Consider the following 18765-nt stretch of genomic DNA (forward strand, 5'->3'; position numbering starts at 1 on the left):
ATAAAAGCAAAGGCACCCGATATTTTCCACAATAAAATGAGTTAACCTCAGATCTTGAAAATAAAATAAACCCTTTGAATATAAACTTTAGAACTAAACATATATCAGTGATTAAGCAAGTACATTTAATAATGGTAAAGAGGTTTAATATGTATTAATTAGATTATAAGGCTTACCATTTTGTGAGTGAGGGCATATTCTGTGCTTCTGAATGGCTGTATTTAAATTTCTGTTGTGTTTCGTCTGGTGCAAACAGCCTTACTGCTTATCACTGCATATCTCATCACGAAGCATGTTGTTAGGACACGAGGTTACGAGGTTAACCTGCTCACCTAATGGTTACTTTCATAATATTTATATCATTTGCCAATTAATAACCTTATGTTGAACTAAGTCTGTCTTACTTTGAGTCTGCTACTGTCTATCCACCGGAGGTCGCATTTTGGACGCTTGCTTTCAGAATCTTTCTGAATGAATGAATGAAATATGTGGTTTTCCACCAAGGCAACCCAGGTGCTGAAATAAGCTTGGCTAAACTGGCATTGGGCGGGTTAAAAGAACCAAAACAAAGACAGCGTTCCGACACGGAAAACACATTTTCAAAGCAGAATATCTGACTTCAGCATTGTTTTTCAGATAAACTAATATGTTCACTTAGCATGTTTCTTAAATATCTGCAAACACATAATTTTATCCTTTAGAAGAGTCAAAAATTTACATACAGCACCTTTAAGTTAACAATATTTTATATGCTCCATATTCAGTTCTAGGAAAAAAAGAGACTGTTTCAAAGTTATTATTGATTCTCTGGATACAAGGCATGTAAAGGAAGCATTTATTTGCAGAAAACTGAACAGATCTAGATAAAACAATAAATATAATATTGCCAAAAAATATGTATAGATGTGTATTTTACAAATATAGATACACCCAAAGTTTTATTTGTTTTTTTCTCAAAACTGTATGGAATAGATATATAAAACAGATATGATTGACACTCACCTCCTTCTGTAATATTCTTCACTCGAACTCCACCCACAAATAATCCTTTCTTTGGCAGTGGGTTTAACCCAGCCTCCCGTAACAAAGACTCCACCCTTCCCAGCCAGGAGAGCGCTTGCACTGTTTGGAACTGAACCACTGTCTGCAGAACTGGACCACTGATGAAGATACCATCAGAAAATCAATCAAAAATCTGGTTCTCTCGATTATTTTTTTATGCTAAAACACTGTGAATTGAGAATAGGCTAGAAAAGCTCTTTACCTGTGCCAGGTTACATGTTGATTCTGAAACCCAGCAACTTTCTGCAGAAATGTCTCCACCTGCAGGAGTGGATGTTTTTTTCTTATGACAGGGATTTTAAACTGTTCCAACCCTAATTAAACACACCTGATCAAACTAATTGAGTCCTTCAGGCTTGTTTAAAACCTACAGGTAAAGCTGCGGTCACACTGGACTTGTCTCCCCATAGACTTCCATTCCTACGTACGCAAATGCGTCAAGTTTCGCAGGTTGCTAAGGTGCAAAGTTCAAGCTTGGTAAACTCTGACCTGTGAAATCGCATCACTTGACTGCGTGAGTGTGCAGGGCTGCGGCCCTACAAGAATTGAGTTTGACATACCTGTCTTATGACATCAATCATCTGCTGTCATCATGGGTATACACCAGGGGTTCTCAAACTCGGTCCTGGAGGACTGGTGTCCTGCAAAGTTTAGTTCCAACCCCAATCAGACACACCTGGGATAGCTAGGCTAGCTAAGCTAGGCTTTCTAGAAACATCCCTGTAGGTATGTTGAGGCAGGTTTGTTGGACCTACAATCAGCAGGATACTGGCCCTCCAGGACCAAGTTTAAGAATCTATGCTATAACCATACACTACAGGTCATTTTAATGAAATCAGCATTCAGCAAAGATGCCTTAAACTGACACTAAAGAAAAAGAAAAATTTTATATTTTGTATTATTATTATCTGAACTTTCTATCAGAGATGCCTGGAGAAGTAATGACTGGTGTCATGACAGCTTTGCTATCACAGGTATAAATGATATTAAATTACTTTATAAAATAGATCACAATTAGTAAGTTGTAATAATAGTAAACTGTAATAATATTCATAATTTTACAATTTTGCTGTATTTCTGATCAAATAAATGCAGTCTGAGGACTCTATTTTGACGATCCAGGTGCAAAGTCCAAAGCGCAGGGTGCAAAAGCATTAAGGACGCGTCAGAATTCACTTTTGCTATTTTAAGGATGGAAAAATCTGCTAAAAGGGTTGAGCTTATTCTCTTAATGAGTCAAAGGTGTGCTTTAAGAATAAACCAATCAGTGGCTCATCTCCCATTCCCTTTAAAAGTCAGTTGCGTTGCTCCATAGCGCATTTGCTATTTACACGGCAGACTTTGAATAATGGAAAACCTGAACGCTTCACTAGCGAGAGCAGTTAAATAGAGCATTTACACCGCGAGAATAAGAGATGAGCCTTCTCATTCTTTACTTTCACTTTCACTCTCGTGAATAGGGAAACGTGTTGTACGCACAGACATCCATTAGCCTATATATAATTAATTTACTTTATTAAGCGCAAAGATTTGTTTCAAATCTATTTCTAAATTCAGTTGTAATTTCCAGCAAACGAATAAATGAACAATAATAATGAAGTGTGGTCAAAAAGCTTGCGTTATATCCAAGTACACATGCTCTGCCCCATATGGTCTAAAACCTGATATGTGAGCAAATCTAAGATTGTTTTTAATAAAACAAATATGAATCTGCATATAATAAATAATACTATTACTAATAATGACATTATACAAAAGCAAATTGTCATGAAATAACTAAAAAGCCCCCCGAGATGAAGAAGGCATGGAGGCAGTGGTTTTTATATTTATGTAGGCTAGAAAATAATAATTTTTGTAATATTTTAATCCTTTAATTCTTTTTCAGATATCTGCGTGTTGCTGTACATCCTGTGTGTATTAAGCAATGTTTAAGCAAGGCGCCAACTAACGTGCTCTGCGCTGGACTTTAGACCTCCTCTCTACTGGTCTATTGAACAGTCTATTTTAGTTCCTCAAAATAGCAACGCGCCTTAACACGCCTCCTTTTTTAGACCAGAACGTCTATAGGCGCACATACTCCTCCCTTTGGAAAAGAAATCAGTCGATCATGTTAAAATCTTTTTGACTCGATTGTGTTACTTTCATATGAAATTGATACGTTTTATATGTTTTACATGTGATACACATTATGACCCTCAAATGACACTTGTGTTTTTTTTTTCTGTAAGGGTAAAATAAAAAACTAAATCCTAGCCTAATCCTAACACCAATTGGGTCAAACTTTTGAACAGTAATATATGTAATTTAAATAGTTTCACCTCCAGAAGTCTCACACTAGGCACATAATCTCCTTCTAGGACGATTTGTAGGAGCACTTGAAATGTTTTTTCTGAAAAAAAAAGAAGAAAAAAAGGAAAACTTTCATTTAGAAATGTGCAAAATTGCAGAGCAGCCTCAAAAAGACAAGAGCTGTTTCTCACCCTTGAAGATCACTGGCTGGTCATCCACTATGAAATAATGGCGTCCATGTGGCCACTTCTTGTCAAAGCTGGATGCAGTAGAATGGCTAACTGTTTGCGTAGGTATTTTGCGTGCTTTTGTGTGAATAACAAAAGAGCTTGTGGTAGTATGCTGGAGAGGTCTAAAAGTTCCAGGCTGAGACTGCTTATGAACCCGGGCTGAAGTCGTTTCTGTGGTCGTGGTGTGCGGATTCACCTGTGGGATGGTTACTGAAGATGTGTGAACCACTGAAGGCTGACTAGTTTCCCAGTGTGGAGTGGTTATGCTATCAGTGGTACTGGTTTGAATGGTATGATCAGTTGTACTGACCTGAAAGACGGAGGGAGTTGTGAAGTGATAAGATGAAGTAAAACCATTAGTGTTTTCTGATGATTCAGTATTAAATCGAGATAAGCCAAGAGTTGTCTTTGAACTTGTCGTACTAGTACTTAATTGGCTTGTACTTTCCATTTGACCACTAGTCATCTCATTGATATCCGTTACATCAGAAAATCCCACATGGCTCTGCGTGGTTTTGGAAGATGGATGTAAATACTGAGGTGTAGATGTGTATAATTCAGTTTGAATACTTGATTTGGTGTTAGTATTCTGGACCTGTGATGAAGATGTGTCTGATTGCTCCACATTAGTGCGATTCTCAACTCCTACTGTAGTGGGATCATCAAAAGTCATGTTAGGACTAATCTGAGGACTTGCAGAACTCGATGGAGGGCTGGTTATTGGGGTTTCTTCTTCTCTTTGCATGGTAGTGGGTAAATATGACATGCATCCAAGACCAAGGCAATCTCTTCCAGATGTTGAAAACCCTTCATCCACCACTGGTGTACTTGTGCTCTCAATCGGGGTCACGTCTGTAGAGGAGAAAGTGGTAAATGCACTGATTTTGTTATTGTTGTGAGATGTCAGGTCAAAGACAGGCGCAGATGCAGAGCTAGTTTCTTGAGCGCTTGTATGGTGACTTTGGACGGTGTGCAAACTTTGGGTGGTTAATGCTTCAGAAGTTGCAAGTGTGCTACTTGAAGTTGTTGGTTCAATGTCTGTGGTAACATTTGTTGGTGGAGATGCTGAGTACCCTGAGTATTCAGTTGTTTCGCTGTCAGGAAAAGTTAAAGGATTGGTTTGGTTTGGAAATCTAGATACTGTGGCAAGTGTGCTAGTAGTCATAAATAAATCCTCATTGATTGTTTTATTAGGATTTGTTGACCTCGGAGAGCGATCGGTCCTGTCTGATTCTGAAGCTATGGATTGGCTGTCATCTGTAATTGTGTTCGAGCTCCAAAAATTTCCATGAAATGGATTCGTCACAATCTTCTCGGACATCGTGAACACATCCCTATTAAACCCTGTCCTTGTAGTAGGTTTATCCTTGGTAGCACTGTCACTAATGAAATCTGCCTCTGTGGATGTTTGGTTGAACGGCTCAATATTTGGTGGACTTACCGTCATATAGCTGGAAGTAGGAAAAATTGAACTTAGATCACCTCTTTTAGCTGTTTTGGACTGGATTTGAGTAAATGCATGTGTGTGTGTGGGTTGTGAACTTCCTCTGTGCAATTCGGTGAACGCAACATCATTTGTGTCTAAAAGAGTGCTTGTTTTTGCAGCATTGGGAGCTGTCGAACTGGGCGTAGTTTGTGCAGAAAGCAATGGCGATTGGTCTTTAGTGGACGACTGAGCCAAAGGAGGTTTGTCGGACAATACTGCAAGCGTGTCCATGTGTGCGCCAAGGCCAGAGCGGGTGTGTGTATCAGAATAAGAATGTGTGCCAGTGAACGCGAGGTCAGAGATCCAGACTCCAGCCGTTTCCTGTCCATTGTTGGTGGTTTCCTGTGGATAGAGGGGTCTGTGCTTATCGGCCAGGTCAGACACACCTCCGCCCTGCCGTATACCCTTTCCACCTACACTGTGTGTTTTGGGGGTTTCATTGCTGTTCACTGGAATGTCAGGGGTGTAGGTTACACCGTTTGAGGAACTCGGAGAGGGAGAAACCGGGTCAGCTTCAGAGTGAGTGTAAGGAATCAAAGCAGAAGTCTGATTCTCCTCTGACGTGTTCCATCCTGAGAAAAACACACACAGACACCAAGCGTGAATGGAAACAGGAATTATGAGATAGTTCAAGACACAAGATTTAAACACTAAGGGGAGGAAAATAAACATACCACACTATCATTGGTTATTGTTCACACATCCTATGCTCATTCAATTCAAGTCATCTTTATTTATATAGCACTTTTACAATGTAGATTGTGTCAAAGCAGCTTAACATAGAAGATTATAGTAAATTGAATCTGTGTCAGTCCAGTTTTCAGAGTTTAAGTTCTTTTTAGTTCAGTTCAGTGTGGGTTCATTTCCCTGCTGAGACTCCAAACACTAAAAAAGGCAATTCCATCAATGCGCAGCTCCACAAATCCCAAAGCCAAGCAAAACCAGTGGTGACAGTGGCCAGGAACAAACGTCACCAATTGACGAAAGTGAAGGAAAAAACCTCAAAAGAAACCAGGCTCAGTTGGGCACGACCATTTATCCTATGGCCTAACTTCTTAATATTTAATGCATCTGTTTTTATTTTTTGATCTATCTACAACATGTTTGTTACCATTGTTTTTCTACAAACCAGTTACCACTTTGCAAGATGGTACAGTTGTGTTATGGTATAGTGATGCTAATACCCTAAATTCAAACAAATAGTGCTTAAGGGTAGCTTAAATAATGCTCTTTGGGTAAGGGATTTATCAAAATAAGCAGCAAAAGACAGCCCAAGGCACTCTGAAAATTTGGAAAAAATATTGAAAAACCTTTATTGGCATGGCTATTCCTTAAAACTTCGCCTACATGATTTGGCAAACACTTGCTGGTTCTGCCGAAGTGTTTGCCGAAACGTGTGGGCACAGTTTTAAGGAATAGCCATGCCAATAAACTTTTAAATTTTTTTTTTACATTTTTCAAGTGCCTTGTACTGACTGTTTAGTCTGATGCTAATACTACTTTGAAATTGTCTGTCACAGAATTTCATCTACTTTGATATTTACATACAGTCAAGCCTGAAATTATTCATACACCTGGCAAATTTTAAAGCTTTTACTCAAATGTAAATAGAACCCAAGAAATACATTTTTCCACAAGGTTGCTTCTTGTGCATCGTCTTATTATATTTCGGGAGAAGCCTGTGTCATTACAGGTAAACATAAATCTTGCTGGTTGAATAAAAGCAATGTTATTAAGATTTTTTATAAATAATTTAGGGCTTGACTCTATATGTTAAGGTACATCATGTCCATGTCCAAAACACCATGGTAACACTATTATACTTGGCATGTACGTATAGTTGAAGTCAGAATTGTTACCCCTGTTTATCTTTTTCCTGAATTTCTGTTTAACGGAGAGAAGATTTTTACAACACATTCCTACACATAATAGTTTTAATAAATCATCTCTATGCTAATAACTGATTTTTTTTATCTTTGCCATGATGACAGTAAATAATACATTTAAACACTTAACTAGGTTAATTAGGTTAACTAGGCAGGTTGGGGTAATTAGGCAAGTTATTGTATAATGATATTTTGCTCTGTAGACTATCGAAAAAATTTATAGCTTAAATAGGCTAATAATTTTGACCTTAAATAGTTTTTAAAAGATTTAAAACTGCTTTTATTCTAGCTGAAATAAAACAAACAAGACTTTCTCCAGAAGATAAAATATTATCAGACATACTGTGAAAATTTCCTTGCTCTATTAAACATTATTTGGGAAATATTTTTAAAAAATCTTTAAATCAATGATATTGACATTACACAGGCATGCAAGTGACTTTTTTTACACTTACTCAGATGTAATGTGGCAAATGTTTTGTCGGTCCTTTTTAAGCTCCACTCAACAACAGTTCTCCCAGTGCCAGAAAATATCTCCTGCTCATCCTTTTCGTAGATCACTGTATCTCCATTCCCAAATGTAATCCCAATACGAGCTCCCTTCCCAACAGAAATAGCATCTATCCACACAGTCTGATTTTCATGTGCATCGATAATCCAAGTACACGTAATATCCAACTGCTTTTCTTTGCTGTCGTTAGTAATTCTGTCAAATAAAAGTCTGCTCGGGTGTAAAGAGTACCGGATTGAGCCACTATGCTCTCCAAGAATTTTACCTCCACAGTCTTGGCTCGAGTTCAAAAGAGTGTTACCTGCAAAGAAACATCATTACTGTCATATCTGCCTTTAATAAATTAAGATGCATTACAGTTTTCACCTAAAAGTTAAGTCAGGAATATCAAAACAATGTATCATTTTTCAGTACAATGCATCGTTTAACATCTAGTACCAGAATTATACTTGTAAAGTACGCTCCGGGATGGGTGACCACAAATGGGAAAACTAGGTTGCTGTTGGAAGTGGTGTTAGTGAGGCCAGCAGAGGGCGCTCAACCTGCTCTGTATGAGTCCTAACGCCCCAGTATAGTGAAGGGAACACTGTACTGTCAGTGAGCGCCGTCTTTCGGATAAAATGTTAAACCGAGGTCCTGGCTCTTTGTGGTCATTAAAAATCTTATGGCACTTTTCGCAAAGAGTAGGGGTGTAACCCAGGTGTCCTGGTCAAATTCCCACCATCTGCCCTTACCCATCATGGCCTCCCAATCATCCCCATCTACTGAATTGGCTCTATCACTGTCTCTCCACTCCACCAATAGCTGGTGATGTGTGGTGAGCGCACTGGGGCCGTTGTCCTGTGGCTGCCATCACATCATCCAAGTGGATGCTGCACACTGGTGGAGGTGTAGAGAGACCCCCTCATGATTGTGAAGCGCTTTGGGTGTATGGCAATACACGATAAATGCACTATATAAATATACATTACATTACAATATACATTACATTACTTTTTAAAGTATAAATATCTTGCTAGTGAAATTCACGTGCCATTAAATTTCCATGGCTTACTTCTAAGGACACCATACTATACTATGGCACGTCTCAAAACAAGGTAATCCCGTGGGAAGTTACCTTTGGCACGATGCTGAGGTGACTGATTCAGTATAGCTATACATTTTAAAATAATATGATGTAGATTAATCTCAATTTAAACATTTACAACTATATTAAATAAACATTTCTGAACAATGTTCTGAAGAAACATGTAACAATGTAAGCTATAAGCTGGCAAAACGTTTAAAAATGTGTTCAGCATTTAAATATTAATGAAATAAACCAGTAGTGAAATTACTCATCTTACCTGGAGGTAAAATAAATAGGAAAAGATACACAAAATGACGCATTTTCGGAGCCAAAACATTCCAGGAAGAAATCCGTTGCCACAGTTGATTCCATAAAGAAACGTTAACAGTTATACATTATAGCCTAATTCAGTATAACGTAGACGATATTTAAGCTAGTCAAACACTGTATATTACGATGATTAGTAGCAGTTTTTGTATCTCTCCTTAAAAAGACCATCGAGGACTCAAGTTCATCCCTCAGTCCGTCACTGAAACTGACCGTAGAACTGTGCGCGCTCGTGTGTGTCTATGTGAGCGCGCGCGCGAGCTCGCCTGCTGGCTGTTGAAAACACAGCAACGTGCAAACATATGATTACGATTAGGTATCTTTTTAAAGAGAGAATGGGACGGAAGCGGTTAAAAGTTAAGGGGACAGAGGAGACTCCGAGATTATGTTTATTACCCAGGTTGTGTGTTTGTGTGAGAGAAAACAGAGACAGCATTTGTTTGCGCGCTCCTGACGAGCTTGTGCTGTCAATTCAATCTAGAAAAATAGATTAACAGGGAAGGACATTTAGAGATCATTGTCAGTCTTGACTCAAAATGGTTGTATATACAACTCAGATAGAGTAGTTTTGGGGGACTTAATGTAGGCTAACAAAAAAAAATGAAATGCCAGAATATTACCACAGTAGTCTACATTTGTATTGGTAAAACTGACAGCAGAAGTGCTTTAAAGACAACCCTTTTTCCCTTGGAGATGCAGCACTGGAGGTAGGCCTATAGCATTAAATAAAACTCAAACATTTACTTGAGAATGTAATTTCATTATTTAATTTAAAACTTCACCTAATGCACAGGAATTCAAACCATTACTAACACAAAAATGAAGGAAATGCCTGGAGCGTCCCTGCCTGGCTTCTCATCATCACAGTGAGAGGTATGTTCACAGACGTCCACTAACACACTAAAATACACATAAACAGAGGGAGGGAGGAGGATTTATTACACCTGAAAACAGGAAACATGGCCTTATTTAAGTTCATAATTGGGAAAATAAAACAGTCTTGTAAATCTTAGCTCTTTTGAACTTCAGTAAAATGTTTGTGTTTACTAGTAAATTGAAGGTTGAGTTTAAATCCCAAGTCTAAATAACAACACAAGTATATTGCTCATTTTTAATAAAGATTAGAGATGAACTATTAAATCAGTTCTCAACTAGGAGGACCACAACAAACTTTTAAACCTCGAGATGACTACAAAATAATTGAAAATAAAATACTAGCTTTAAAATACATCTAAACAAAAAGAAAATCGATATATTTCTTGTTTATTTGCTTGATTTTTATGTGATATTTCTGCAGTAATGTTCTGCAAATATTGGAGAGGCCTTTAAATGTAAAGATGGTTCATATAGGTCTTTTAAAGGTTTACTGTCATCTTTTTTTAAATACATACATTAGTTTTTAATGAATTCATGGCTATTTATGTTTATTTAATGCTTTAAATGTTCTATAAGAAGATCCAAAGCTTCAGATGGTCCTTTTATGCTGAGGAGCCAATCCCAAAACTTAAAATTAAAGGAAACCATTTGCAAATGTAAGCAATAATGTTAAAGTATCACTTTTTAAACCTTTCTGCAATAAAATGTTAGGAGCTCAATAGGATTTAAAGTTAAGGTCATGACAGAGGAAGACTGTATTAGTTTTCATTTGCATTTACTTAAGGGGTGAAGGTTGAGCAGTGGACAGCATTTCTTAACAACGTCGCCTGGCTCAAACTGTGGAAAATTCTTGGGTAAGACTGGATTTGGACATCATTTCCACTGGGTGGTGCTATATCATACTAAACACGACCACTACTATACAGTACTGTATATGTGAACTGACATAAGTACTTTTAGAAAAAACTATTTGAATTTGACATGAACCTATAACAACAAATTTTGTGTCACTAATAAAGTCAGTGAAAACTAACTCAAAATTATACATAAAATATATCCAGTTCTCTCAAGAGATAAAGTTGATTATTCTGAATCTTGTGTTTTTTGTGGAATGAATGTTGAGACTGCTATGCATTTGTTTTTTGATTGTATGTATGTTAAGCATTTCTGGTTTGATGTTCACGGCAGCCCTGGTTTGGTTCCCGCCTCGGGGTCCTGTGCCGATCCTTCCCCTCTCTCTGCTCCCCACGCTTTCCTGTCTGTACTATCTACTGTCCTATTAATTAAAGGTGAAAACCCCGGGAAAAAAATATATACAGTTGAAGTCAGAATTATTAGCCCCCTTTTGATTTTTTTTTTTTTTTTTTAATTTCCCCAATTATTTTTAACAGAGCAAGGAAATTTTCACAGTATGTCTGATAATATTTTATCCTCTGGAGAAAGTCTTATTTGTTTTATTTCGGCTAGAATAAAAGCAGTTATTAATGTTTTTAAAAACAATTTTGGGACAAAACTATTAGCCCCTTTAAGCTAATTTTTTTTCTCGATAATCTACAGAACAAACCATCGTTATACAATAACTTGCCTAATTACCTTAACCTGCCTAGTTCACCTTATTAACCTACAGTAGTTAAGCTTTTAAATGTCACTTTAAGATGTATAGAAGTGTCTTGAAAAATATCAAGCTAAATATTATCTACTGTCATCATGTCAAAAATGAAATAAATCCGTTATTAGAAATGAGTTTTTAAAACTATTATGCTTAGAAATGTGCTGAAACAATCTTCCATCCATTAAACAGAAATTGGTGAAAAAAATAATAATTGCTGTGTAATAATTCAGGGGGGCTAATAATTCTGACTTCAACTGTATATATATATATATATAAAAAAAAATCTGATTTCTTAAAAACAAAAAAACAGCATAAAAATCAGCGATCTTCACTTCCTGCCTGCGATATGATATAAAGTGGGTATGAGACCAAACATAAAAATACTGCATTAAACTATATTTTTCTGTGTCATGTCTTTAAAATATGAAAATTAATTATACCCCAGTATTTTCAATGGAATTTCTGTGCTGGCCGCCTGTGGCTAATAATGGCACCTGCTTTTAAACAAGTCTCTTTTTACAAATGGATGCTTAAGTCTATTTTACTGATTATATTTAAAATACATTACAGCATCGATGCTGTAAAAGGAACCTTCTAGCTGTGCATATTGCCCATTAAATAAATGCAACCTTGGTGAGCAGAGACTTACTTTAAAAAAATCTTACAAACCCCAGATTATTGGTCATATCGATGATAAATCTTTTCAATAACTGACATGTTATAAGATTGATAAAGATTCATAATGTAAATGTGAAGACAAAAGTAATCTCCTTTAAACTGATTTAAAGTTTTTATTTTGCAGCATTCATAAGAATTATTCACAATATTTGCACGCTCTTTGTGCATGTCTCTAGCAGAAGAATACTGCAAACCAGAAAATGACAAGTGGCCACCAACAAAATAATGAACACAGATTTAAACATGTATCGAAATACAAAACGAATAAAGAACAGCAGAAAGAGTTCACGACAGAGTCTCCATGATCTTTTTCATCTGATGGGATTGTCTTGATCTGAATGAAAAAAAGCAACAAATAAATGTTTATGAGCAGGAGATTCATCTGAAGTCACACTATAACGTCTCGAAGATGTGAATATTAACTCACAATGAAAGGTCATGCTCATTCATGAACTTCCTTCTTTTCTGCGATGTACTGTACAACCTGTTCTGGGGTCATCAACTTTTCTGCATCCTCATCAGGGATCTCAAAACCTGAACATGAAAGCACACAATGTATCATCTGGGTAAATACACATACTATTAGATTGCACATTCATAATCTTTAAACAGAAGAAGCGTTTAAGAGAAAGAGAAAAAAAATAAATGTTGCACATCATGTATTTGTCAACAGTTATGTTAACCCTAACAGATGCATTAGGTGGATTTTTCTTAATGATAATAATAATAATAATAATAATAATAATAATAATAATAATAATAATAATAATAATAATAATAATATATTTGTATGGTGCATTTCTGGGTACTCAAAGTGCTTTAAAGGTTATGGGAATCTGCTCAACCATCACCAGTGTGATGCATCCACCTGTATGATGTGACATCAGCCATTTTGTGTCAGACCGCACACCACACACCAGATTATTGGTGAAGAGGAGACAGAATTAATGAAGCCATGATATATATATGGATAGAAAGACCGGTGGGAAAATTTGGCCAGGATACCTGAGACACCCCCTACTCTTTTTGAAGGACATCCTGGGATTTTTAATGATCACTGAGATTCAGGACCTCGGTTTAACTTCTCATCCAAAAGACGGTGCTTATTGGCAGTATGGTGTCATACCTTCACTATACTGGGGCTTTAGGACACACACAGACTGCAAGGTGAGCACCACCTGCTGTCTTCACTAACACCACTTTTAGCGGCAACCTAATTTTCCCATGTGGAATAAAGCATGTTGGAAGACCTTATCCCATGATCATATTTCAGGATGACAATGCAAAGACACATGACCCTCCAAATGTGAATTTTCATAGAGAAATTTGCCAAGAATTGACTCAGAGAGCAGATCATATAGGTTTTAACAAAATATTTAATTTGCAGTTTGTAAAGTAGCTGTTCTTCGAATGTAAACATCTGCAAAGTTCATCAAAAAAGTGCATGATAAATACTTGTTTGTATATTTATATACTATACTTACTCGTTTATTAATTTATTTGTATATTGACTATATAAAATTATAGCCCTCCAGTAAAATCTAAATGATTTTTTAAATATTTTTGACATAGCTGATGTTTAACAGAGCAAGGAAAATTTTCACAGAATTTCCAATAATACTTTTCTTCTGGAGAAAGTCTTATTTCATTTAGTTTGGCTGGGAAAAATAATTATATAATTGCATAGGTCAATATTATTAGCCTCCTTAAGAAATCTGATCCAAAATTAAATACATATGTGTTTAAAAACTCCCCTTTAAACAGCACTTGGGGATTAATTAAAAGTGAATTTAAATTTAACAAGTGGGCTAATAATTCTGCCCTAAACTATAGCAGTTTTAGAAATAAAAAGTTCCCTTCTTTGTACATGTAACTCCTAAATGCCAGAAACTCTGCATGTTCAAAACCAGACTTTAATATGCAGTTTGCATGTCATGTACTTACTGTCATTCAAGTTTCAGCTTAATAAAACATTATATAAAAAAAATAACTAAAAAGTTTCACTCTGCATCAGTTAGAGTTAAATGAATTATTGTGAAATGTTTAACAATCCAGATACATATTAATAACTAGTGATGTGACGTTGTGCATCGATGCTTCGACACATGTATCAAAAAAACGATACATGTCGCAGTGAAGCAGTGTACTGGAGCTTGATTCGTCTTACCATCATCACGTGATCAGTGACGTACGAAGCTTCATTTTCACCTATACTCACGTGACTGCTTTGAATTTTGATTCAAAGGTTTAAACACCCTCCTGGGTGTTATAGCGAGAGAATAGGCGTCGATTACATACATTTCTACTGTTTTAAAGCACTGATCCCACACACCAGTACTTAAACCAAAAAAATAATAGCAATTTATAGTAAAAATGTCTTGAACCATACTGTATTAGCGTATTTTTTACAACTATCTTTAAAGAAATCCTCTGCATATCGTAGTATAGTGTTTAAAGGAGGCCAGCTAGCGAGTGCAGCCCGAAAGCATCACTCACATAGCCTCCTCCTAGACTAGAGCATTCCCCTCCCATGCAGGAATCGCTGGTTCGATTCCCGCTTGGAACGAATGGGTGGGTGAACGACTAACTGGTATATTCATTCATTTTCTTGTCGGCTTAGTCCCTTTATTAATCCGGGGTCGCCACAGCGGAATGAACCGCCAATTTATCCAGCACATTTTTACGCAGCGGATTCCCTTCCAGCCGCAACCCATCTCTGGGAAACATCCACACACAAACACGCATTCACACACACTCATACACGACTACGGACAATTTAGCTTACCCAAGCTGTACCGCATGTCTTTGGACTGTGGGGGAAACCAGAGCACCCGAAGAAAACCCATGTGAACAAAGGGAGAACATGCAAACTCCACACAGAAACGCCAACTGAGCCGAGGATCGAACCAGCAACCTTTTTGCTGTGAGATGACAGCACTACCTACTGCGCCACTGCATAATTGGAATATGATAAATGTAATTACTTTTAAATAACTTGGATTTTACTATAGTCATCGGAGGTGTAATGTAACATACCTTATGTGTAAAAACTACAGTAACTGAGTAATTTGTTTATATTAATGTTACATGAATGAGTTGGTCAGTTGTGAACATTTGACATTATTGCAGCACAGTGCTTTCCCACACTTTAACCAGAAAAGGTCCTCATCGAGCTTTGATTTAGAAAGCTTCGAGAAACGAACCTTTTTCAGATCCAATTGAGTCGAGCATTTCAGAAAGCTTCATTTCACCATCACTAATAATAACTGCAGTAAGAAAAATTTGGCCAGGCAGTGCCCACAATAATAACAAAAGATCGCAATGCGCGCAATAAAAAAATGGTCAATGTGTGATACCGGGAAGAATTACAATTGTTAATGTAGTTACAAACCAAATTCATCTTCCATGGCCATGATGATCTCCACCTGGTCTAAACTGTCCAGTCCCAAATCTTTCATGAAGTGAGAGGTGACCTGAAGCTGAACAGAAATAATGAAAACAACCTTTAAATCATCACCAAACACAGATCATCTACAGAGTTTAATATAAATCTAAAGCTGGTATGGACCAATTCAATCTCACATGTTTGTTGTTGACCTGCTCAAACCGCTGGTGTGCTTACCTTCTCAGGGTTGATCTTGTCATAAAGCTTCAGGACGTAGAGCACACGCTCATGGACAGTCTTTAGGGTTAACGGAGGCGAGTCACAGAACTGCCTCCACTGAAAGATCTGTGGTGAACTGCCAGACACCTACAAAACACAACAAATACATTAAGCTAGGGAATGTGCCATTTTAGAGTAACTCATGAATATTGAAACAGATGCTACTATGACTATTATTCTGTACCATTTTAGCTTTGTATTGTTGTTTCAATATTTCTATAGTAAGTTAATCATTACAAGTTATCTGCTTTGACAAAATGTCAATATTTTTATCAAATATTTGATAAAACAAATAATTATTCTGTTAATATAGGTATGAAAAATAATAATAAGTTAATTCAAAAAGTATTATTATTATTCAATGAATCCATTAAGCTCAGTTTTATATATATATATTTTTATACTAAATTGTGTTTATGAAATATTTGTAATCCATATTTAACATGTTACCCACTAAATATAGCTTATAGTAGCACTTCAAAGTTTTATCTTTCAAAACAGACACGTGGCAGATTTAAAGTGAAATTAAAGCAATAACATGAACAACACATGCCATTATCAAACTATTTTGTATTTGATAGTAAATATCAGTAAACAAGCTATTAATAACTGAGAAAATTATCACTAAGATATTTAAGAAAAATTTCACTAAGATATTTTTCACCACAGTGTTGAACGCTCCCCACTGGATGAATTTAACTTGCCATTGGTCTCCTGTACTGTCAGTTTTGACCACGAAGAACACAATAGTGACTTTTTTCCCCAAAATTATTTAACATTTTCCAGCCATGTCCATGAGTTTACGCGTTTACAAAATGGCAAGTGCCAAAGACACAATTTGATGATTGAGGTAATGTTGGGTTTTTTCATTTGATCATTAGTTTAGTGACATGTGCCGTCTCAAATCGCATACAAGTATGACTTCAAAACAACATTAGCAATATTTAAATGACTGAACAATGTTGTAGTTTGATGGTCATTGACTGCTGATATGATTTCACTATTTAGGATTAGCAATGAATACTTTTCTAAAATTATATTATTAAGGAGAAAGTCTGAATCTGTGAACATAAAACCAACTTAACCTCAATGTTCTAATGATGTAAAAAAAAAAGTACATTTTTAGTTGTTTGTTTTGGTAAAAATGACTGAACAGAAGGATAATATCAAAGAATGGCAATAAAAATATATAAAAGATATAGCATATTTACGTTAAACAAATATCACATATTACAACAAAACCAAAAAAGGCACTTTTATTCTATCATAAACGTTTACGAACAGTGGTGTAATGGCCTATTCACGTATAAATCATTACAACTGATATACCGCAATTTAATACAGTACTAAAGCCAAATAAACATGTAAACAAAGACTACACGAACAATCTCTTATAACGTTACGTAAAGATAATGAGTGAGTTAAAGCAGTAAAATTAACCGTTAACCATTAACATTCATCTCATTTGTCTTAAACTTCTGCAGACTTATATAACACAGCACTGAGATGAAGCGAAATGAGGTTGTTTGTCGATATTGCTGAAGCCTTTCTAACTAAAGACACGGGTAGGTCATCGGACGTCATCAGTCACTCAGGAACACACACCTGCGCCAGTGAAGACTTGTGTCCGGTTGTCAGATGTGAAAGTGTGCGGCCATGGATGAGCGGAGCTGCTGTTAAAGTCGCGACAGTGTTTACACGGTTAAAATATAGAGAACGGTGGTTCAGCGATCGGACACACCGGGCAAGGATGCGCGCCGCCATGTTTCTCAACTAGCTCCCACAATGCACGAGACGGCTGCTGCGCATGCGCGACACAACACTCTCAAAGAATAAATCGAAATATCCCTCGAGTTAAGTTAAAATAATTTATGAGAATATTTTTTCATAGTATCTATGTACTATATTAACTCTCAGTGCATAGCAGCAACATTTATCCAATTTCGCACATTCAAAAAAGTGACGTTTGCGCCTTTGTTCTTTATTTCATAAACCACATTTTGAGTTGTACATAGTAGCTAACGTTAGCTGTATTAAAAACCCTTTTCTAAGGAGTTTCTCTCATATAAAAACGTTAAAATAGTTGCAATTTACAAAAAAATGGTCAATGACAATTTCATATAATTATATTTAGAATAAATTTATTTGTACACATCACTTCAGAAATATTGTTAATCTAAAACCACTTTAGCTCTGATGTTATTTTAAATGTTTGTTTAAAGTTTATTGTATGAAGTACAATTATGAATCTGATCCTGAACACTTAAAGGGAACCTATTTTACCCCTTTTTCAAGATGTAAGATAAGTCTTTTGTGTCTCCGGAATGTGTCTGTAAAGTTTCAGCTCAAAATACCCATCAGATTATTTATTATACCTTTCAGAATACTGGATTTTCTGCTTTGAACACAATGTAGCTGTTTTTGTGGACTGCCTTTAAAAGTTCACAAAACCCTCGAGAACTTTTTTGAGATTTTAACAGATTTGTGTGTGTTGAGCATCAGTTAAGACAAACTGGACAATTTTAAACTTTTGTCAGCTAATTTCAGCTTCCGGGTTTAAAATGATTTTTGGGGTAGGATCAAAATCAGCGACGTAGTGCAAAACTACAAGTGCAAAGATCACGCGTCGGTTTCTTATTATTATTCATAGCTGAATTTTCTTATCCTATGAGAAGAGCCGGCTTCCTAATTATTCATGACTGCAAGTGCTTTCCGAAGGGAAGGCAGACCTGCCAGTGCCAAGCTGTGAGACACAGACCCACGGCACACAGTATTTAGCTGTACATGAAGGGTTGAATGTGTTTATTTCTATGATCCACGGGGTTAGTTGCATGTTTTTCCCCGCAATGCTGTCAAGGTCGATAAAGCCAAGCTGTTTGTGTGCAGCAAGCATTTTTTGTCGGTAGAGCAGTACGAGAATTGGAGAATGGCGGCTTTTTCTTTTATCAGGAGTTTGTTCACATTTAGACACATCGCCGTGCTGCTGTGTTCACCTAAATCCTCTAGATCAGGGGTTCTCAACTGGTTTGACCATGGGACCCACATTTTTACATGATCATCAAGCCGCAACCCAAA

At 36.5% G+C, this 18765-nt stretch overlaps 2 protein-coding genes across 3 annotated transcripts in view; both read right to left on the minus strand.

Annotated features, from left to right (window-relative positions):
- Positions 1 to 9070, minus strand: part of vap (vascular associated protein) — a 15771-nt gene extending 6701 nt beyond the window's left edge. For both annotated transcript variants that reach the window (XM_087236689.1, XM_087236688.1), the window contains exons 1-6: positions 8811 to 9070; positions 7409 to 7765; positions 3543 to 5639; positions 3381 to 3451; positions 1265 to 1323; positions 1003 to 1160 (exon numbers count right to left, since the gene is read on the minus strand). In XM_087236689.1, the coding sequence (XP_087092815.1) occupies positions 1003 to 1160; positions 1265 to 1323; positions 3381 to 3451; positions 3543 to 5639; positions 7409 to 7765; positions 8811 to 8853 (2785 nt within the window). In that variant the 5' untranslated portion in view covers positions 8854 to 9070. The remainder of the gene's footprint in view (positions 1 to 1002; positions 1161 to 1264; positions 1324 to 3380; positions 3452 to 3542; positions 5640 to 7408; positions 7766 to 8810) is intronic.
- Positions 9071 to 12123: 3053 nt separating this feature from the next.
- On the minus strand, positions 12124 to 17481 carry ndufab1a (NADH:ubiquinone oxidoreductase subunit AB1a). The gene is given in 5 exon segments (NM_001003418.1): positions 12124 to 12360; positions 12454 to 12560; positions 15418 to 15505; positions 15649 to 15777; positions 17296 to 17481. Coding segments are annotated over 4 exon segments (468 nt in total). The 5' UTR covers positions 17455 to 17481; the 3' UTR covers positions 12124 to 12360; positions 12454 to 12468.
- Positions 17482 to 18765: the final 1284 nt, after the last annotated feature.

This window comes from Danio rerio, chromosome 1, assembly GCF_052040795.2.
Source record: "Danio rerio strain M-AB ecotype USA chromosome 1, GRCz13ab, whole genome shotgun sequence".
Taxonomy (NCBI): domain Eukaryota; kingdom Metazoa; phylum Chordata; class Actinopteri; order Cypriniformes; family Danionidae; genus Danio; species Danio rerio.